Consider the following 22,717-nt stretch of genomic DNA (forward strand, 5'->3'; position numbering starts at 1 on the left):
GGAGATTGTGACCTGAGTCAAAGGCAGACGCTTCACCATCAGAACCACCCAGGCATCCCTAGAATATTTTTTTAAACACAGTCTCCGGGTCACAGATGATGCTCAATAATTTGTAGTATAGATCACGCTGCAAGTAGTGCAAAGGTTCAGGCATATGAGCGGCTGAAAGACAGCTGTGGCCAGGGGCCCGGTAGAGAGGGGAGGGTGTGGGAAGGGCATGCAGGCCTTGGAGGACGCAGGAGCTTGGGACTTCAAGGGCTCTGGAAGCTAGTGGCAGCAGTGGGCTGCAGAGAAATAGGAAGCCGTGGACAGCAAGGATTTTGAGGCAGAATTTCAACCTGCTAGCCCAGCATGGATCCATCCCCCAGGACCGCAGGAACCTCTCTGGATGAAGTGGTGGCCCATCTGGACTCTACTTCCATTGCACTGTGTGACCTTGGGCAAGTCCCTTCTCTCCTACAGGGGCTGGACTGGATGTCCTACCCTGTGAAGGCGAAAAGGTGCCGCGAAAAGGGGATGTAGGGAACCTTCAAGGACAAGGACAGATGAGGGGGGCGGGGGTGGTCTGAGACAAGGAGGGACCAGGGACGCAGGCTGGAGCGGTCTCGGAAGGGGCCTTCTTGGGCCCTTATTCCCGCCAGGCAACAGGCAGCCGTGCTCCTTCCCCATCGGTCTTCTCTAACTTTCCACCCTGAGCCGCCAGCCACTTTAAAGCCTGGGCTCCTGGGCCCCCTGTGACCCTTAGCGTCCCGGGGTGGGTGGGGGCGGTCGCGCGCTGCTGGCGGCGGCGGCGGCGGCAGCTGGGCCGGTCCGCCCAAGGGTTAACCCGTTCCCCGCAGCTGCCGCGCGTGCCTTGCAGAATTTCACCAGAAGAGGGTACAGTTGGAAAAGCTCTTGACGTCAGGCTGGAATTCCTATTGTGTTTAGAAACGGCTTGGGCAAAGCAAGCCCAAGTTCGCTCTCCGCACACCTCGGCGGACTGCGTGGGTCCGGCCGCGCCGCGACTCGGCTCGCGCGGGAGGCGCCCGCAGGGACCCGCGCGGCTCCGGGACCTTCCCGCCGCTGGCCGCGCGCCCCGGGGCGGAGGACCGCCGCCCGCGAGGGGACCCCGGTCCCGTAGGAAGCCGAGCCGAAGCGGCGGGTCGCGCAGCCGCCGGGAGCGGGGTGAGTGCCCGGGGCGAGGCCGGCGGCAGCCAGAGCCCTCCCCCCGCCCGCGCGCCCCGGCGCCCGCATGCCCCGGAGCCCCGCCGCCGCCGCCGGGTGCATGCCTCCCCCGCGGCGCGCCCCTGCCGCCTGCCGCCCGCTCTGAGCGCCGCTCCAGGCAGGCGGGCGCCGGCGGGCTTCCCCGAGGGCGGCGCGCGGCTGGGACCCGCCGGACCCCCGGCTGGCGGCGGCGGCGGCGGCGGGGCGCGGAGCCGAGGAGGCTGAGCCGGCGCTCTCCGGGAGGATGGAGGCGGCCGTGGAGTGCAGCCTCCCGGAGCCGGGCAGCCAGGACTCCCGGGCCGGCGACGACATCGAGATCGTCGTCAACGTGGGGGGCGTGCGGCAGGTGCTGTACGGGGACCTCCTGAGCCAGTACCCGGAGACCCGGCTGGCCGAGCTCATGGGCTGCTTGGCGGGGGGCTACGACACCATCTTCTCCCTGTGCGACGACTACGACCCCGGGAAGCGCGAGTTCTACTTCGACAGGGACCCGGACGCCTTCAAGTGTGTCATCGAGGTGTACTACTTCGGCGAGGTCCACATGAAGAAGGGCATCTGCCCCATCTGCTTTAAGAACGAGATGGACTTCTGGAAGGTGGACCTTAAGTTTCTGGACGACTGCTGCAAGAGCCACCTGAGCGAGAAGCGCGAGGAGCTGGAGGAGATCGCGCGCCGCGTGCAGCTCATCCTGGACGACCTGGGCGTGGACTCGGCCGAGGGCCGCTGGCGGCGCTGCCAGAAGTGCGTGTGGAAGTTTCTGGAGAAGCCCGAGTCGTCGTGCCCGGCGCGCGTGGTGGCCGTGCTGTCCTTCCTGCTCATCCTCATCTCGTCAGTGGTCATGTGCATGGGCACCATCCCCGAGCTGCAGGTGCTGGACGCCGACGGCAACCGCGTGGAGCACCCGACGCTGGAGAACGTGGAGACGGCGTGCATCGGCTGGTTCACGCTGGAGTACCTGCTGCGCCTCTTCTCCTCGCCCAACAAGTTGCACTTCGCGCTGTCCTTCATGAACATCGTGGACGTGCTGGCCATCCTGCCCTTCTACGTGAGCCTCACACTCACACACCTGGGCGCGCGCATGATGGAGCTGACCAATGTGCAGCAGGCGGTCCAGGCCCTGCGGATCATGCGCATCGCGCGCATCTTCAAGCTGGCACGCCACTCGTCCGGCCTGCAGACCCTCACCTACGCGCTCAAGCGCAGCTTCAAGGAGCTGGGGCTGCTGCTCATGTATCTGGCCGTGGGCATCTTTGTCTTCTCCGCCCTGGGCTACACCATGGAGCAGAGCCACCCCGAGACCCTGTTCAAGAGCATCCCCCAGTCCTTCTGGTGGGCCATCATCACCATGACCACCGTGGGCTACGGTGACATCTACCCCAAGACCACTCTGGGCAAGCTCAATGCAGCCATCAGCTTCTTGTGTGGGGTCATAGCCATCGCCCTGCCCATCCACCCCATCATCAACAACTTCGTCAGGTACTACAACAAGCAGCGGGTCCTGGAGACAGCCGCCAAGCACGAGCTGGAGCTGATGGAGCTCAACTCCAGCGGTGCGGGCGAGGGCAAAGTGGGGTGCTCCCGCAGCGACCTGGACAGCCTGCCGCCGGAGCCCGCCGGGGAGGAGGGGCCGAGCTGGAGCAGCCGGCTGAAGATCTCCCACAGCGACACCTTCATCCCTCTCCTGACCGAGGAGAAGCACCATAGGACCCGGCTGCAGAGTTGCAAGTGACCAGGGTCCTCCGGGCACAGACTTGGCCAGTGGACGGAGGGACGGGTGTGACGGGCCTGCCAGTGACTTCCTGGGAGGGGCTGTCCTTTGTCCCCTCAATCGTCTCCTGAACAGAACTCTGAAGGCCCCCTCGGGCACCTCTGGTGAGGCTGGGTAAGACCCCCTTTAAGTTGCCGGCTCTCAGGAGCCTGTTGGGGAAAGAGGGGTGTCCAGGAGTCACGGGCAGTATGGGGTGATGGAGGCCATGGTCTGGCTGATGGCTGGTTCTGTATCTCCTTCAATAAAGCCTCCTGCTCTGTGCACCCCCCTGCGTTGGAGGTTCTGTCCCAGGCTGGCTGTCCCCCACCCTGACCCCAGCTCTCAGTTGTGGTGCAGGCGCACCCAGCACCCAACGAGAAGTAGGTGTGCAGCCCCGGGGGCGGGGGCTATTTTTAGTTGACAGCTTATTACAGAAGGGTTCACACACAGGGTCAGCGCCAAGGAGCCTCGCCACGTTCCAGGCGACTCCTTCATTCTGTTTCCTTCTGAGGAAAGGCTTGCTCCTGGGAGGGGAAGAGTTCACCGAGCTAGAAGCAGCAAGTGGCGGGCACACCACTTCTAAGTCACCTGTGGGAGGCCCTTCTCACAGTTTGTTTCCATTCCTTCCAGCAACCCTCCCAGATAGGTATTCCCATTTGACAGATGAAGAAACTGAGGCCGGGACCACACAGAGCAGGGATTCAGTCCCAGGTGTGAAGATCCCGAAGCCCGTCCTTTCTCTTTGTTTTGAGGTGGCCTTGGGACAGAAGTGTGCTTGGGCCTGCAAGGGAGGGAGGATCTCTAGACAGGAGAAGAGCTGAGCTTCCTCGGGGTGGAAGTGCCTGTCCTCCAGCCCATCCTTTTTTCTAGAACCAGGACCTCTGCTGTATCAGCTGAAAGGACAAACCTGAGTGTGTTCGGGTGGCCCACTTCCAGGCTTGTCTGGGAACCCCCGAGGAAGAGAGACAATTCCCTGGGTTTGAAGCCCAGGGAATGAGGAAGATATCTCTGAGATGTCCTCTGGCTCAAATACTTTTCTCTGGCATTTTTCTCTCTAGCACTTCTCTCTCCCCCACCACTCCCTTCATAGATGTGTGGCCTCAGGCCTGTTGATTAACCTCTCTGATCCTCATTGTGGTCACATTGAAGGGGGTTATTAGAATTATCCCGGATAACCATGGTGCTTAACACAGTGCCTGGCACATAGTAGCTGCTCAGTAAATGGCCGCCATCTCTGTCTGTGTGCTGAGAGGGAGGCGAGACCCACAGCTGTCCACTCTGGCCTCTAGTGTGTGGGCTGGGCTTGTGCAGCGGCAAGGGGAGGGGACAGGGCCCCTGCCGTGCTGTTTGTAGTCAAAGGCTGTCCCCTTGGCACAGAGATGGTCCCGGCAGGCCCTTCTCCCCGACTATCTATCTATCTTCTAGGAGCCCTGGCCCTCTGTTCTTCCTTCCCCGGCTGAGGCAGCTGATGCCCAAGGAAGAGCCATGGTGGGGAAGTAGGGTGGGGACACTCCCCAGTCTCTCCTCTTCCCTGGGTCCTGGTTTTCCTACATGCATCCAGGGGGATGGTTTCTCTGGGATTTCAAAGCCTAAGGTGTGTTGTGTTGAGGACTCTAGGGGGTGGGAGGCTGCCCTGTGCTAAGGGGACTTGGAAGGGAGGTCTGGAGAGTCGGGGCCACCCCCATGGGGAGCAAGGCCCTGAGGCAATATTGTGTGCCTCTCCCCCGAGTTTCATCAGGGAAATACTGGGTCAGGTGACAAAGGGAGGTGGAGGAAGGAGGTGGGGCTGGGGCTGTGGTACTCAGTGGAGGTGGAGGGGCGGAGAGGAGGGGTCTGTTGCTTGGTCTATGTGGGCCTTGGTTCAGTGAGGGGCTCTGAAGCCTAAGTGGTGGGGGGGAAGTTCCTGGTTGGGGAGAAGCTAGGAGGACCCCAGATCAGGAGGCGCCTTCCCTTTGGTTCACCTGGGGGTTAGGGGAGAGTGTCTTTAGAGCTGCAGAAGCATCTTGGAGTCCAGCTCATCTACTGGAAGGAGGAGACCGTGTGCAGAGAGGATGAGTGATTTGTCTGAGAACCTTCATGAATTAGGGTTAGACGGTGTCACAGTGTCAGAGGAGCTCCGAGCGGGACAGGCTGGCTGTGGAGGGGTGACCAGGCGGCTGTGGGAGCCAGGCCGGGGGGCAGCCCTCTCTCCCTGGGGAGTCTTTCCAGGGCACTGTAGAACCGCTGGGAACTGTGCAAAATCCTGGTGGGCAGCTGGCACCTGCAGCCGTTACATGAGAATCCTAGGGTGACACTCAGGCATCAGAATTTTTAAAAACTTTCAAGTGCACACGAGTCATCTGGTGCTCTTGCTAAAATGCTAATATTTTAATCAGTAGATCTGCCTTGGACCCTGAAATGCTGCATTTCCAACAAACTTCCAGGTACAGCCACTACCTTCCAGGAACGTTGGGGCTGGTCCAGAAGCCACACTTGGGAGAGGATCAAGAGGCCAGAACGGGAGCTGGCAGCTGTGGCCGGGGGCCCAAATGTAGTCTGCCATTTGTGCTGTCCATGAGCTAAGAAGGCTTTTTACGCTTTAAAATGGTTAAGAAAACAATCAGAGAAATCATAACGTTTTGTGACATGTGAAAAGAATCTGCAATTCACATCAAGTCTTAGTGGGACAGAGCCACGCCCATTTCTCAGATGGTCTCTGGCTGTTCTCTGCTGCAAGGGCAGGGGTGAGTGGTTGTGAAGCAGATCACATGGTCCTCAGAGCCCAAAATATTTCTTATCTGGCCCTTTACAGTGACAGTGCGCCAACCCGGGTGTGGGAAATGAGATCTCTTAGGCCTTGAAGAATGAGTAGGAGCTCTCCTGGAAGCAGAAAGGGCTGTGCATACCCCAGGAACATCATGAGCAAAGACCCAGCAGCAGGGTAGGGGGGGCCCACTTTCGAAGGGGTGGGACTTGGGTCCCTCTCAGTGTCCCTGGTTGGGTGGGTGGGGTCACAGCAGCCCTCCTTTCTTTCCTTCTGAGAATCCCCAAGTTCTGGCTTCCTGTATCGGGCTCTCGGCAAACCTGGGTTCCTCCTTTGGAAGCCAGTCCCTCCCTCCCTTCCTGACCTCCCCTCTGTGGTATCACCAAATTTCCCGTCTCCTGGGACCAGAGCCTAAACAGCCTTTTCTCTGACTTTGGTGATTCTGGCAAACTTCTTGGGACTCGTTAGATTCTGAGAGAGGAGGAAAGAAAGATAGGTTTCACGGAATCGCAGCACATCCGAGTTAAAAGGAAAATAGGCATCATCTGGTCCAGCTCTCCTCCAATGAACTGATAGGAAAATGTGTTGCCAAATCCCGTGCAGTCGAGCGAGGTGGCGGCGGGGGGAGGGGGGGCGTGCTCATTTAAGGCCTGCAGTCCACAGCTGGATTGAGGGGACCTCTTATTCTCAAAACGTTGGGAGCCCTGTGCCATTTTTGAAAGCAGAATTGTGAGTGCAAGTCCGTGTGTGTGCGTGTGTAAAACCAAATCATGCAGTGAATTAATTATGCTTAGTTTTACAGATAAGGGAACAGGCTGGTGGCTGTGTGCCACTCCTCGGTGGCGAGGGAGAAGCCGTGCCCATGGCCTGCAGCCCGCCGTTACCCACGCCTGGCCACGGTGCTGCTCTCGCAGTCTCCATCAGAACCCAGGCCATCCTCCGCCCCCGCCCCAGTGTGTGCCCTGAACTTCCTAATGGTGCAAGATGCTGTCATCAGATCTCTTGGAAAGCCCTCATTCCAGATGGACTGGGTCTGGTGGTGGTGTTTTTTTAAGGGAAGATTGAGAAGGAAAACACATTTCCTTGAGCAAGCCGCTTTGGACCAGATGCTCGGGCCGTGCACAGTTCAGGATCTGTGCTGGCGAGGGTAGGAGGTGTCTGGAGTATAAAACTTGCCATCTGGGGCTGGGAGGTCCCGCGAGGTACCGTGGAAAACAATGAAACAAAATACCCAGGAAATGGGGGGGGGGGGTCTGTGAAAATGGGACGACCTGAAATTCTTTCACACGCGCTTCCTGAGAACCCGGACAGGCGGGTGAGACAGTCGCCTGGGGTTTCGGGAATGGGTGCAGATTGCTGGATTGAAAGGGGTCCCGCTAACCAGGGAGTTCCGGCGGGGGGTGGGCCAGGGCAGGGAATGCCTGGGATGCAGGGGGGCCCTTGCCTGTCCTTGGCCCAGGCAGGGAAGGGGCTGCCCTCAGCCGGGCCCCCCCGGCCCCCGCCACCCAGCAGGAGGAGGATGAGAGGTCTCCCCGATTGCTTCCCAACATCTCCTGGGAAACAAGGGGCAGGTGTTTGCAGAGACGCCTCCCACCTTCCCACCAGAGACCAGACATCTCCATGCACGGCGTTCATGGGGACATATTCGTCGGCAGATCTGTAAGTGGGTTTCTGCTGTACCCCTGGTCTGAGCTGGAAGCAACCCCCCCAAAGGCTTTTCTCCACTGTCACAGCCTGTGGGCTTCCAAAAGGGAAAGAAAGAGAAACAAAGATTAGGGGGCTGTGCTCCATCATTTCCCTGTTCCTGACGCTGCCACCGTCAGCCAGCCGGACTCAGAGCCAGGGCGGCCGTCGTCGTGATTTTGTTTCTCTCTGTTGACAACCGGCCAGGAAGGAGTGGCCAGTCCTGTTGTGGATGACACCCGTGTGGTCACGCCGCTGAGGGGAGGTTCCTGTGGGAGTCCCTCCCAGGCGCGGCACCCTCCACCCTGCAAAGCGGCATCTCTCCCCACCACCGCCTGCCCTTCTCTCGGGCTCACGGGGAGGGAAAGAGCAGCCTTCAGTGGGCTCCTGGCAGCGGCCAAGAGGCTTCTCCCCAAACACAAGCTTGATGCCTGTTGACAAGAGCTTGGCTGGGAGGACGGGAGCTGTGCTTGCTGCCGTGACAGCCCAGCTCCCGGGGAAGGTGCAGATGGGAATGCACAGGCCAGTTTCTGCGGGCGCACCTGTTGGCTAAGTGGCCAGGAACCGGGCTTTGAAGCCAGGGCCTTGTCCCTGCCATCCTGGACTTGTCTGGCTCCCGCTGGATTTGGAGGAGTGCGGCTGACCTGGCCTTGGAGTGGAGGCCTTTGGGGAGGCCCGGCTGGCTCACAGGTGGGCCAGGGCCTCCAGGAGCACGGGCCGCCTCTAGCACCTGAGTGGGTATGGGAGGTGGGAGCAGAGCCCTCCCTCTCTCTCCCCTACCCCAGAGTAGTCGCAGCACTCAAGGCCCTTCAGGGCAGGCTCCAGAGTATCTCTCCAGCGTCATCTCCCACTGCCCCCACCACCTGCCTCCCCCCACCATTGCAGCAGAGCCGGAGGCTTTTCCAATCCCAAACACTGGCGCTTCTGTACTCTGTCCTTTGAGCAGGGGGATTCCTCTGTCCCTGTGGCCTTTGCAGCTTTCCACTGTCAAGAGCTCTATCCCTACGTCCAGACCAGGCTGAAAGACCCTCTTCCCTGCTCCCAGCTGACGCCACTGCCTACGTGGCCCAGAGAGGGGCAGCAACCGTGCTGGAGAGGCTCCTGAGTCAACCGGGGTGGGGGGCGGCTCACGTGGCTGCCTAACGTCACCAGAGACAGACCCCCTATTCCCGTCTCCATGCACACCTCCCCTCTCTGTCCGCTCCCCATCCACTCCTGGCTACGGGTTTGGGCCAAGCATCAAAAGTGAGGTTTTACTCATTTATCTATTTAAAAAGATTTTATTTATTTATTTGAGAGAGAGAGAGCGAGTAAGAGGGAGAGGTAGAGAGAATCTGAAGCAGACTCCGTACCAAGCACAGAGCCCGATGTGAGGCTCGGATCCCATAACCGAGGGATCATGACATTAGCTGAAACCAAGAGTCAGACATTTCACTGACTGAGCCACCCAGGTGCCCCAAAACTGAGGTTTTAGAAATTCAACTGAGAAGTGGCCCCAATCTGCCCATCACGTACACATGGCATGGCTCTGGGCACTTGGGCAGAGCCCAGGGCTTACCGTCTAAAGACACTGGGCAGACAGTTAATTTCAAACTTTTGTTGACACATCTTCACGTTTTATTTTTAATTTTATTATTATTTTTAAGATTTTATTTATTTATTTGACAGAGAGTGAAAGAGCACAAGCAGGGGGAGCGGTGGAGGGAGAGGGAGAAACAGATTCTCCACTAAGCAGGAATCCTGACTCAGGGCTCGATCCCAGGACCCTGAGATCACAACCTGAGCCCAGGGCCAATGTTTAATTGACTGAGCCACTCAGGTGCCCCCATCTTTACCTTTGAATGTTTACAGCCAGAATGAGGGGTCCACCTGCTTCTCCTTCTCATAGACCTTCAGAGCACGTGATGGAAGTGCCAGGCAGTGTGTGTATGTGTGTGTGCGTGCACGTGTGTGTGTGTTTGTGTGTTCATGTGCAAAAATACCTCAGCTCCTGCATCCTAAACAAAAAGAAGACAGTAAGACTCCTGGTCCCCCCAAGTTCCTTCCTCCCGCTCTAGCTCTCTGCCTTCCCAAGACATGGTTCCCAGCCAACAAAGGCGGGGACTGTAGACAGATTTACTGTCCATCCTCAGGAGCACTGGCCATGTCCTGCTCCTGGACCAGACAGGCATGGAACGTGGGTGACAGGGGACCCCAGATGTCCTCCTCAGCTGGCTGCCCAGAGCACAGGCAGGGAGTGGGCAGGCAGGGACACGTCTCTCCCGATAACCCACTCCGTGCCCAGCATGTGGCACCTTTTCCAGAAAACCACAGCTGGGAAAGCTTAATCCCCTTGTCCAATTTCCCACGAATGATGGCGGGGTGGCTGGGCCAGGACTGAACCCCGCCCTCCCCGGCGAGACAGACACCCTGACTGTCTGCACCTCACACTGCCTTTCCTTGGTGCTGCTGCTTGTGGGACAGTGGGTGACCTGTGCTGTGAGCCCCCGGGGGAAGGTTTGTATCTGGATCACAGGTCTTTCTCCCGGCACCCGGAGCAGTGCCTGGCACCCAGTGGTTGTGGGATAAAATAGGGGATGAATTTATTGTTATGTGCTCTGTGCGTGGTACAGTGCCATGGGTGGCCAGACTTCAGGCCAGACCTAGACCTTCTCTCTTTTATTTTACTTTATTTATTTGAGAGAGTGCACATGCATGCTCGGGGGAGCAGCAGGAAGAGGAGGAGGGAGAAGCAGACACCCGCTGAGTAGGGAGCCTGGCGTGGGGCTCCATCTGAGGACCAGGATCATGACCTGACCTTCTCTGCCTTAGATTCCACAGAGACCTGTCTTGTCTCTTGGCAGTGGGGACAGAGCATCAATTTCTGGTGTAGGGGAGGGGGGTGGTCCCCAACCTGACAATTCTCTGGGGAGCCAGCAGGCTGTCTGCACTGTAACACAACTCTGACACTATGTGCCCGGAGATAGCATCAGATTCCACAGGTTAAGGGCTCGGTCCTACAAGACCGCCTGCGGGTCTGGGACTGGTCGGCAGAAGGGTCCAGCGGCCTCCACGCACTCAGGGTGTCAGTCACAAGTCCAGCTCATCACCGGCCTCCGACCCGCTGGCTGTCAATCAGAGTCTCCCACCGCCCCAGCCTTGGGCTGGATTAATCTGCTACAGAGGCTCACGGAACTCAGAGAAACACTTTACTTATTAGATTACAGGTGTATTTCAAAAGGACAGAATTCAGGACCAGCCAGGTGGAAGAGATGCTGGCGGGAGGGAAAGGGGCTCCTGGGTAAGGGTGCGGAGCTCCTAAGGTCCTCTCTGAGCCTCTCACTTTCCCAAATCTCCACATGTTCACCAACGTGAAAACTCTCAGAACCCTGTCTTTGGGGGTTTTGATGGAACCTTCCGATTGACTAACTCACGGCCATTGGTGCGTGAACTCAGCTTGGGGCCCGGCTCCTCTCCCCGGGGGGTGGAACTGAATGTTCCGGCTTCTGATCACGTGGTTGGCTCCACTAGCCACCCGCCCTGTCCTTAGTGAGGTCCAGAAGTGCCCCTCCAAACCATAACAAAAGAAGCTTCACTGCTCTCATCACTTAGGAAACTCCAAGGGTTTTAGGAGCTCTGCTGGAAATGGGGACGAAGACCAAATAGATATATTTCTTTTTAAAAAAATCACAATATCGCAGCATCTTGCCTCTCTGGCTGTGCCCCGCATCGCCCCTGCCGGGCACAGAGGAGGGCTAAGCGTTTACACCGAATGAGCCAGCGCTCAATTGGGTCCTCGGTAAAGAAGCCAGAAGGTGTTTCGGTCAGGAGGCCCTAACGTGGGAGTTGCGTGAGCGACAGCCCAGTGGGGACGACTCCCCCAAGGCCTTTCTTGGGCCCGGCCCCCTGCCCGGCCAAGGGATGGAGCGGCCCCCAGCCTGCCCCACGCGCGGGGACTGGTGGGTGACGCGAGTTCCACGGCCCAGCCCACAGGCCACGCCGGTCTTGCCGCTCCGAGGGGGCAGCCTCACTTCAACGTGGGGACACTCGCTCCGTGCAGGGAGCCTGTGGGAGGTGGAGTCCCATGTGGGAGACGGGCAGGTGAAGCCCTACTCCTACACCCACGCCCCTCTCCGCTTCGGGTGCTCTGGAGCTGCAGGTCTGGCTATGAAGCCACATTCTTCCCAGAGAATGTTCTGAGGCCGCATTCAGAATACAGGGTGAAGCCCCCGCTACCCTCACTTCCCGAAGCCAGCATTTCCCCCCCACCAGCCCCGGAGGAAACAGCACCTTGGGGGTCCGGTGAGGCTGGGGGACGGGCAGCCAGCAGGTCCCAGCTGCACTCGCTTGTCCCCTGCTCCCAGCCTTGGCCCTGAAATCCATTCTCCGTGCAACAAAGTGATTTGTCAAAACTGCTGATTCCACAAGTTGTCACCTTGCTTAACCTCCTCCTTTCCCCCTCCTCCCACCACCAAACCCAGCCCTTGAGGTGAGGTCCAAATTCCTCGTCATCCCTTTGAGGTCTCTAGGATGAGGCAGTATGGCCTGCCCCTCTCCTTTCCCTCTCTGTTCCATGGGCCAGCCAGCGGGATGCTCTTGGCTACAAGTGACCAGGAAACCTGAATCATGCCGACTTAAACAATAGGGTTGTGCTTTAGGTTAACGGCAGGTGGGCTTCAGGCTTGGCTTGATTCGGGGGCCTGGCTTCCTTCCCCTGCAGTTCTCCCAGCTCTGTCTTCTTCAAGCGCGGGCACTAGCCTCTGATAGCAGGATGGCTGCAGCAGCAATCGGCTCTAGGGGAAGAGACAGCCGGAATAAGGAAAACATTCCCAGAAGCTCCCTGCAGATACCCCCTTATCCTCTTTTCAGTGGCCTCAGCTGGGTCCTGTGCCCATTGTTGGATCCATTCTTGTGGTCACAGAAGCTCATTTGCTGAGGCCTGGGTTAACGCAACCCTCACTGATACAGGAGAGGGTACTGTGATGGGGCTGGAGTAGTCCGGGCCGTATGCATGACACTCAGCTCCCTCGTAGAGCCAGGCACCCAAAGGCACAACTCGCCACTGTGTCCAGTCTGGGCCCACCAGGCCTTGGTGAAATGCTTCCACGCCCTGCAGGTCTAGTTTGGTGACCTGTGGCCAGAGATAAGTCCTCTATTGCCCACACCCCCGAAGTACCCAGTATCGGAGAGAGAGCAGGCAATGGAGGTAAGAAGCTCTCGTGTGTGCTGGGTGGGGGCAGCTGAGCTGTCGTGGGCCTGTAGGATGCTTCATTTGCCGCTGGTCAGGCAGCTACTCAGAAGCCTGCCAGGTTCTGTGCTTCGTGCTTGGGGGAAATGTCCTCAGCCCACTGTCCCCCACTGTCCCTAGTCTGTCCCTGGAAACTCTCCTGTGATTGTGGTCCTCCAAGGCTGTGGGGGTCCCTCCCGTGCTGCCTCGGTCCAGTGGCTACCTGCAGCCTGAGGTGGGGCCCCGGTTCGCTTTTCCATGCCGAGTCTATGTGGGCCACTAAGACAATTACATTAGGTGACAAAGCACCAGCTCTTCCTAGCCCCCCTGGCCTCTTGGTCACGAGTCCCAGGCTTCCTAGGACATGGTCAGGGGACTGTCACTGTGGGGGTGTCAAGTGAGTGGGGTGCACCTTCTGATCTCTTTCAGCAACTTCCAGCTCTTCTCTGCTAGTATAAATCTTAGCTTCAAATTTGTCCCTAACAAACACCCCCGTTGCCTCTTACCAGCCAGAACTGGGTCATCCCTGTGATTAGGGGACGGCTGTGCCCGGGCTAGCATGGGCCTGGGTTCCTAAAACAATCCCTGGTGGAGGAAGGTTGCAGCAAGGAGGACGAGAGGATGCTGAGCAGAGATGGCCGTGGTTACCCATTACCCTGGAATCGTGGCCCACTGCCAAGGCCCCCAGCCCCCTTTCCCCTCACCTCTGGGCAGTCTCTAATGCTCCCTCCCCTTCTGTGGGAACACAAGAGAACACACTGCCCCATCTCTGCCTGATTACCTCCTGCTCGTCTTACAAGGCGCATCCTCTGGGTCACCTCCTCCAAGAAGCCCTCCCTGATAACACAGTCTAGGTGTGCTGTTCATCTCTGAGTTCCTTGGCCTCCCTTTATCGGAGCACCGGACTCATTTTGTCACTGCCGCCATGTCTCCCCTCCTGGCCGTGAGCTCCTTCAGAACAGGAGTTGTGTCTTAGCTCCTCATATCACAGAATTGACAGGAAGCTACTAAGCATTTAAGGGAGATGCGGTTCTGACCAACCCTAAGCCCAGAGCAGCCCAGCCCAGGACGCAGGTGTCTGTAGAGTGAGGTAATGAGCAGGTGGGTGAGCTGAGGCTTTGTGGGGGGACCTGGTGGTTTTGGAGCAGAGAGGGATGGGAGCTAGTGCCCCTCAGATGAGGTCCCGTGAGACAGACAGCTACGCCCCACACCTCTGAGAAGCAAAGAAAAACGGGTTTTGTCAACAGCTTTGCTTTGATGGGGGCTGCTCAGCTCTGGGCAGGGGGCTGCGCTTGACTCCCATGCGCCCAGAGCCTGGGTGGATTCGGGAAGCCCCCATCCGTGGCTCCAGGCCCTGGCTCTGCCCTGTGGGTGCCCGGTCTGAGGGCGTGCACACGCTGCCTGATGGGAATGTGTCCCGGAGAAGAGCACACGCCTGTTCTGATCAGATCTCTGCTATCCCAGCTCCTGCCCCGAGCAAAAGAGGTCCGGTTTCTTGCCAGTTTGGTAGCATCAGAAGACACTCTGTCCATTCTCCATTCCAAGGCCCAAAACATGCATCCAAAACACAGGGCAGAGGTATCACCCCTCTGCCTAACACCGTCTATGGCTCCCCGTTAGTCTGGGAGAAGATCCAGCCTCTTCAGAGCAGGTCCCAGCCTCTGTCATCTGTACCACCCTTCTGTCCTGACCTCGGCATGGTCACAGCCATCTGAAGATCGAGATCAGGCTTCCTCAAGGACAGCACTCTCTGCACTTTGGACAGATTATTCTCGATTGTGGGAGCTGTCCTGTACATTGTAGGATGTTTAACAGCAACTCTAACCTCTACCCCTGGCACTCCCCGACTCCCACCCCCAAATTGTGACAACCAAACATGTCTCCAGACATTGTCAAATGTCCCCTGGGGGCACAGTCACTCAGGCTGAGAACCACTTTGGTAAATGCCCTGTGCCCTTTCCCTCTGTTCTCTTAAGTCGAGGGGCCTGGCTTGGAGCGCTCACCCCCCCCTTGCCGGCTCATCTCCAGTGAGATGCTCCCCCCATTGGTTTGGATGTCACAGAACCTCATCGTCCTGGAGGGCAGGCGCCTGGTGCTGGAACAGGGCCAGCAGGACCTAGCACTTTCGTTTAAGATCTTCCTGTCATCCTGGGCTTGGACAGGCCTGAGGGATCACACATTTTTTATTGTTCTCTGGGAAGACCAGACAGTGGGAGTCCTTGAGGATTGACATCAGCAAATATTTGCTCTGGATTTGGGGTGCCTCCCCCCACGAGCTCTGAGTAGCTGCCTCTGGCTTCTCCACCCACGTTCAGATGCTACCGGGTGTGGTTCCGCTTCTTATAAATCTGGATACGCCTCGCGGCCCACAGTCACCTCAGGCACCCCGACTCCAGGCTCCCTGGAGGGCCTGTGAGGCAGCCTGGGTCCCCAGGCAGGGCAGTCACCCCTTTTCACCATGGGGAAACTGGCCCTCAACGAGGTGACTGACTTGTCCAAGATAATTCGGAGCCTGGGCCCAGACTCAGCCCCAGCCACGGCTCCGAGGGATAGTTCCTTCTTCCAGAAAAGGAAGAAAACCATCCTGGATGGATAAACAAAATACGGGCTCTTCATCCAGTGGGGTATTGCCTGGCCGTCGAAAGGAATGAAGTATTGACACGTGACACGGCATGGAAAAATCTCGAAAACATGATGTGACTTGAGAGAAGCCAGGCACACATGGCCACGGAGTGTGTGAGTGCATTTACATGAAGCAAGTCTGTAGAGACAGAAAGTAGCCTAATGGTCGTGGGGTGCTGAGCTGGAGGGCAAAAGAGAGCATAGGGGGTGACTGCTGAAGGCTCAGGGTTTATCTGGGCGGGGGGGGGATGAAAATGGTCTAAAATCCACTGTGCTGTTAGCTGAAAGTAGTGCGAACATACTAAAAACCACTGAACTGTATGCTTCAAGAGGGTGAATTAGACGGTATGTAAATTATATCCCAATAAAGCTGTTCAAACCCACGCACACAGCCCTAACCTGGAGAACGCAGGTAGGTGTCATGATAGCTGTTGTGTTGTGAAGAGAATTTTTTTTTCAACTGTGGATTTACATGTGGTTTTTAAATGGGATCCTATTCTTGGACTCCAGTGCGTTAAAACGACAGTTCTCGAACATCTGGCATTTATCAGAATCACCTTGATGGTTTGTTAAAAGACCTACTGCTCCCCTTCCTGGCCTGAGTTCTGGCTCAGCAGGTCTGGAGCTGAGCCTGGGCACCTGTATTTCTAGCAACTTCCCAGCGCCCCTGATGCTGCTGGTCCGGGGCCCCCGCTTACAAACCAATTGTCTGGACTCTCATTAGTTCTGAGGAATTTTCACTTGCTTTCTCTTGATTTATAAAGAAGTCTTAAAAGCTATATTATCTGCAGAAGAAGGACGGTTCCATTTCTTTTAAAATGAAGCCCTATTTTATCTTGTTTTTCTGTGTGGTGGGGGATCTCTAGCACGGGGTGGGTTCTGACATCCTTCCCTCGGTGATGTTTGCTGTCTGACTGCTTGACGTCCTTGATCAAGTTAAGAAAGTTTCATTCTTCTCCTTGCTTTTCAAATAATGTTTAAAAGTTAGGAATAAACTTTTTAAATTTCATGGAATGCCTCTTCAGATCTACGGAGATGAGATGCTTTTGTATATTTTATATTTCTTTAATGTATTAACATGGAAATGTAATAATTAAATGCTTTCCTAATGGTTACACACCCTGGCATTCTTGGAATAAAATCTATATGGTCATGAGGCATTTTATCTTAAATTTATAGCCAGATTTCACTTGCTTAAGTTTAATTTAAGACCATTAACTTCATATTGACAAGTGAGGTTGGCCGTTGATTTTCCTGTTTTGTGTCATCTTTTTCCCTGAGAAAGCTGGTATCAGGCCTACGTCAGCCTCATCGAGTGAGCTGGAAAACCTTCTGCCTTATTCAATTCTTTGGAATAGAACATGGTAATGATCACAACATTTTTAGACCCAAACCCTTCCCCTGGTCCACGGAGCTGTGCATCCCCTACCTACTTACCTTCTAGCCTCCACCTCCACTACCAGCTCTTTCTTTTGCTGCATCATCTAGGATCTTGGTCCTCTTTCAGGCTTTTGCTTCCTCCTGCCACAGGGCCTTTGCACACGTTGTTTGCTCCCTCTGCTTTCTCTCCTCTGCTTGCTTACTTAGTTTTTCAATGTCCCCCCGTTGCAGCCTAATTGTAGCGTCTTTCTAGATCACATGCCTCCGAGCTATACTCTTACGGCACCACATGCCTCTCTTGGTACCTTTACCACATTTGCAATTTTACCTTTACTTGTGTGATTTTTATTCCTACAATTAACATCTGTCTTTCTCACTAGACTGCCAGCTCTTTGAGGACAGGGGCTCCGTGTTTGCTTACCTCCAAACTCCCAGAACACAGCACAGGGCCAAGCACATAGTAAGTGTTTAATAAACATGCAGCAAATGAACGAAAGGATTTGTCCCTCATGAGGAAATGAGAAACGTTAGCTTATTTCTGCAACTACCCCTTCCCAGCAACCCCAATCTCTCTCAGTCACAGTTAAAATTTTTTACTTCTTCTGTGGTTACCCTTAGCGCTTCATGTAATAAAATTCTCCTTCTCCACATGGCAGTTTCTTTGGTATCTCCTGACTCCTCCCAACGTAGAAGTGACAGTAGGTTCTCATGTTTCCCTCTGCCTTCCCCCACTCTCTGGCCCCCCAGGCCTCTCGTTTGCGCACCGCCAAGCTTTAAACCAGGTACTCTGTGCTGAGTAATTAGCTCTGTGCTTTGACCTTCAACTGGTTCTGAACAAATTGAAACTGGTAGCCAGCGTTTTCAATATCATGATTATGTGACAAATCTTCATTGCAGACATGGAGAGGAAGATAGGATCTGATGTCAACAGGTGAAGGGGCAGACAAAAATTTTTAACATGTCATGGCTTGATTTGCCTTCCTGTTATCACTGGGATTGTCCAGTTCCTTCTCATAGTACTTGCTGAAGATGAATGTGCTTTTCCTGCTGGAGACATTCTTTCCAGAGCCTCCCACATTCCTGACTGGGTTTGTGCCATTCGCTCTCAAGGTTTGTGACCCAGCGGTTGTCCTGTGATCTTTGTTCACGCTGCATCTTTGGGAACGGAGTAAAATTTTTTTTTCTTGCCTGCTATGTCATCCTCTTTCTTGGGTCCCTTTTTTGTCTTGCTGGAGACATATCCTTGCACGTATCTTTCAGGATAGACATACGGACGGTAAACTTTCTAGTCCATGTCTTTCTGCATTTCAGTCGAGATCGATGGTTGGGCGGGACGACACCTGCCAGGCGGAGTCGCCCAAAGACAGCTGCTTTTTCTTCTTTTACAGGTCATTTGATTTTTCACTGTTGAGGCTTTTAGGATGTTTCTGTGATGTTGGAATTCTGAAGTTCTTTCAGGACACGACATTTCACCTAGAAACTATGCATCTTTTTAAGCTTTTCCTGTTCAACGCTTGGTAGACTTGTAGTTTAGAACTCAAGATGTTCTTCAGCCCAGAGTGATTCACTGCCATTATTGCCTTGTGTTTTCTCCTGCATTTCTGTTTTGTTGTTGTTGTTGTTGTTGTTGTTCAAAGACTCTTATTAGAAGGTAAAGGTCAGGGGCCCCCGGGTGGCTTAGTTGGTTAAGCACCTGCCTTTGGTTGAGGTCACGAACCCAGAGTCTTGGGTTCAAGTCTTGTGTTGGGCTCCCTTCTCAGCGACGAGTCAGCTTCACCCTGTCCCCTGCCTCTGCCCTCTCTCTACTCCTGCTCTATCTCCCTGTCTCAACTAAATAAATAAAATCTTTAGAAAAATGTGAGGATCAATTCTACACAAGTCCGACTAGTGACTGTTCTTTATGTCTGGCACAGGTAGTTCTGTTTTCTTTGCCTTTCTGCCCCCGTTAGAAGATTTTCTTGGTTTTCTCATCTATATTATTGATTCAGTGCTCAGCTGAACCCATTTTCTCGTTCTTCTAACCATCTGAATATTTTTTAGAATTATGACTCTTCATTTCCAGGAATTCTTTCTTTTCCAATGGCTCCTGCTCAGTATTGGCTATGGTCCTGTCTGACACAGTTCTCGTGTGCAGACGTTCAGGAAGTAGAAGTGGAGATCGCTTTTGTGGAGCCTGAGCTTGGAGGAGTGTGGTGTGAGCAGAAGTGGGGCTTTCAGGGTCTGAGCCATGTCTCCGTGGAAGAGGCAGGGCTCTGGGCCCAGAGAGATCTCAGCTCAAATTCCTCCCTGGGCACGGACGAGTGGTGTGATCTTAACTTCCGCAGCCTTAGCTTGCCTGTCTGTAAACGGGAAACACTTTCTACCCGGATGAAAGGGCCGATGTGGGCAAAGCTCCCGGTGGGCCCCTGGATTTGCACGTCAGTTGTGAATGAGTCTTCGTCCGTTAATCCGGCACAAAACCCTACACGCTTCCCGCACCTTTTCACCAGGGTGGAAAATTGCCTTTTGTTTGTCTTCACCCCAGACCTGTCTGTCTTTTTGACTATATATGTGTATGTATGTATTTTAGTCGTTTCTGGGCAGCTTCTCATGCATATTCAAACCCAAGCAGTTAGGATTGAGAATGATTCAAATGTTTGTTGCCCCGTGTAATTGATCTTAATATAGCCACAATCACCGAAGGCCGTGGGGCTCTGCCAGCCTCCTCCACGCCCCCACAACCTGTCTGGGCCAAAGAAGATCAACAAACCGGATACACTTCCGCCCTCGGGCCTGACAAGGACTAATTGGCAGGAATGGAGGAGCCCTTTTCATCCCCGCACCCGACCAAACTGATTTTCATTTTTCTTTTAATGCAGCATGATTCTTTGTCCATCACCCTTTCCGTAGACAACCCAAGTGGGGAGGAGTGTCAGGGAGATGGTGCATGTCCCTAAGCTCTGGGCTGAGCCAGCTCCTTCCACAGAGCCCCTGGGTTCAGATCTCATGTTGCAGGCTCTGTGGCTGCCCTGGAGGGGCATGGAAAGGGGGTGCTATAGGTCACGTGATGGAAAGGGAGCTGCCTCTCTTCCCAGTGCGAGGGTTGGGACAAGTCATCCAACTGCTCCGGTGGTACCCTGGCCTGGGAGGGGGTTCAGTGTCTGGGAAGTGCTGGGGTCACATCCTGGCTGACCAAGCTGTCTACGTATGTGAGCAGGGACGCGTGGCCCCCTACAGAATGGGGGTGGTTGCAAGAATACTGAGTCTCAGGGTGCCTGGGTGGCTCAGTGGGTTAAAGCCTCTGCCTTTGGCTCAGGTCATGATCCCAGGGTCCTGGGATCGAGCCCTGCATTAGGCTCTCTGTTCGACAGGGAGCCTGCTTTCCCCTCTCTCTCTGCCTGCCTCTCTGCCTACTTGTGAACTCTGTCAAATAAATAAATAAAATCTTAAAAAAAAAAAAAGAGTACTGAGCCTCATGAAGTAAAGCACTGACAGGTGCCTGTGCACATGCGGGCAGGACGGGCTGGTGCGGACACTGGGCGCTCCGTGGGCATGGACCAGCAGTGGGGGCTCAACGATGTCCGCAGAATGAGTGAAGCCTAATCGGAGGCCAGAAAGCGGACACCAAGATGTCATCATAATTGAACCCACAAACGGGGACCCTGATGCTGATGAGCAGGGTGTCCTGTGGGGCTGGGAAGGGCTTGATGAAAGCTTCCACCCCTTCCACTCCTCAACCCCTCACCCTTCCCCTTGTCTCTCCCACCTTCTCTTACAGGGGAGCCCTCCCCCCTTGACCATGACTTCCTGGACAGGGAGGCCCCCTGGCGCTCGGCTCTGCCCCTTTTGGCTCCGGGGCCTGGGGGTTTGGGTTTAGACTGAGACACCGGAGCCCAGCAGAGACAAGTTCTTGGGGAAGGTGCCCTTGTGCATGTCTATTCTCTAGGAGAGAGACCGCTGATAGTCGCTCAGCACAAAGCGCCTGGGCAAGTCCTGTCCCAGAAGGAGCAGAACCCACTGTTAGACCCATGGGAGCACCTGTGTCCCGTTTCCCACAGGGAGAAGCCCAAATTTCCTCCTGGCATTCCAGGTCTCCGGTGCTCTCACCCCTGCCCCCATCCCCCCGTTTCCTCCCTACCATCAACAGGCTTCCTCCTTCAGTCCTCCAGGAATCGGCCCAAATCCCACCTTCAAATCCAGTCCCGTTTCTCTGGGGTCCTGAGCCCCTGGTTCCCACGCTCCACAGCTCTCTCCTCCCGCCGGGATGGTCAACTCTCTGGGAATGGAGACCGCGCTCAGGTCAGCTGCATAAAGGGGAGGCTTAGGTCAGCGTCTCGTACTTGAACCTGTGCCGGGACCTTCCCAGAGTGTGTTAAAACACCAGAGCTGGTGGGGCTGAGAATTTGCATTTGAACAGGTTTTCAGGTGATCATGACGCTGCTGATTCAGCCCCAACCTTGGAGAACCACTGGCTTAGGGCTGTGGCAGCTCCGGCCACCCCGGCTCTGGGACCCTCTGATGGGCAGCTTTGACCTTGGGCAAACACTCACTTATAGACCTGAGCCCAGAGACTAGAGAGTAGCCGCTTAGCCTTCTGGCTTCCCCTTGAGAGGACAGTGACTCCAAGGAGGACGGGGACTGTGACATCATAAGAAATATATATTTGATCTCTGTCCCCAGTTCTTGACATAGTGCTCCTAAAACCCCCATAATTTCTTGAGTGAGGGTGTCTACACAGACCTCCCAAATCTCTTGGGCTGCAAGCGGCTCGCCCGGCGCCATGTTGCTGTGTGGGACTTTGTGTGTTCTGGATGTTTCATGCCCAGCCCCAGGGCCTCTGGGCTCAGAGCTCAGGAGCTCAGGAGGGGTTTGTGGAATGAATAAACATGAGGCAATTCTGTTTCTGCCAGGGGCTCTGCTTAGGCTGTGACTAGACAGCTGGTGGAAAAACAAGGCCTGTGTTGGGGAGAGTTGGCGGTTGGGGCTCAGTTTGGGATGGGCCCGGACTGTCAGGGTCTGTAGTCATTGGAAGGGATAGCAACACTGGCACTGAGGGATGGGAAGGACTGTTCTGGAGAACCTCCATCAGGCCTGCTTGCCAAGCCTCTTTGGGGCTGGAAGATTTAGGGTTATCCTTGGATTGAGACTCCAGTCAGGTGGGGGGCCCCAACCCCATCAGTCATCTTAGCTGACACGTGACATGGAACCTGGCGGGGGCCACCAAGTGGAAGTATGATATGACTTCAAGAAATTTACCTCCTGGGTGCAAGGAGGTGAGCTCTTGGGGGTGCGGGATTCCTCAGTGCTATTCCCATCTTCCCCACACCAGTGACCCAAGTTGTACGGGCAGATGCCTGCCATCTAGAACAAGTGTAGCTTTAGCCCTCTGTTCTCTTGTGGGATAGAAGCGTGGGATTTCTTGGGGCTGTAGCTTCCTCGGACACACATGGGGAATTGCTTCGTGGCTTCCAGCCTTAATCACTCACTGTCCATGGGATCACCAGTGGGTCGTGGTCATCCATGAGATTCCTGCACAACCAACACAAAGCTGCCTGGGTCCAGGGCTTTGAGACGAATAATGCCCAAGCCCTGGCCTCAGGAAGGAGAGAGAGACATCACAAATGTAGGGTGTCCCTCCATTCCAAGGGAGGATGTCAAGCTGAGAACAAGACCCTGGATCCTCTAGAGGCTCAGAGGCCTAAGTGAAAGTTCGGGACCCTGGGCTGGTGATAAATCTCGTGACTTCTGGGTGTGGGAGAGTTCTGGAAGTCATCTCGGTGTGCAGACTGGGCTTTCCAAGACATCTTCTTAGATTATGCAGTGAATATGACATATCGTCTGAAATAAAGACAGTCCCAGAAACTGCTGGCCTTCTGATCTGTGTGCACACAAAATTTCCTGATTCTGAACAAAGGTGGGGGACTGAGCACTTGGTCCTCGGAACCAGCCATCTCTGGACCATTGGATGAAACACGGTCTGGTGGAAAGAACAAGGCCTTCGGAGTCAGCAGACCTTGGTTCACTCTTACTTACTGATTCTGTTACATCCGAGGGATTGCTGAATTTCTCTGCACTTGGAAGTAAGGGCGCTCCTGGGGCCGGTGTGAGAGGTAACAGGGCCTAGTGTCCGAGCCAGTGGAGGTGGCCGCTTCGC

At 55.4% G+C, this 22,717-nt stretch overlaps 1 protein-coding gene across 1 annotated transcript; it reads left to right on the top strand.

Moving 5' to 3' along the window:
- Nucleotides 1-1,332: 1,332 nt before the first annotated feature.
- On the top strand, nt 1,333-3,256 carry KCNF1 (potassium voltage-gated channel modifier subfamily F member 1). The gene has a single exon (XM_047747173.1). The coding sequence runs from the start codon at nt 1,448-1,450 to the stop codon at nt 2,930-2,932; it is 1,485 nt and encodes a 494-aa protein (XP_047603129.1). The 5' UTR covers nt 1,333-1,447; the 3' UTR covers nt 2,933-3,256.
- Nucleotides 3,257-22,717: the final 19,461 nt, after the last annotated feature.

The sequence above is a fragment of the Lutra lutra genome, chromosome 9 (assembly GCF_902655055.1).
Source record: "Lutra lutra chromosome 9, mLutLut1.2, whole genome shotgun sequence".
Classification (NCBI taxonomy): Eukaryota; Metazoa; Chordata; class Mammalia; order Carnivora; family Mustelidae; genus Lutra; species Lutra lutra.

What these genes read in the sequence shown, in the direction of transcription:
- KCNF1 (XM_047747173.1), top strand. Translation starts at nt 1,448, where the DNA reads ATGGAGGCGGCCGTGGAGTGCAGCCTCCCGGAGCCGGGCAGCCAGGAC.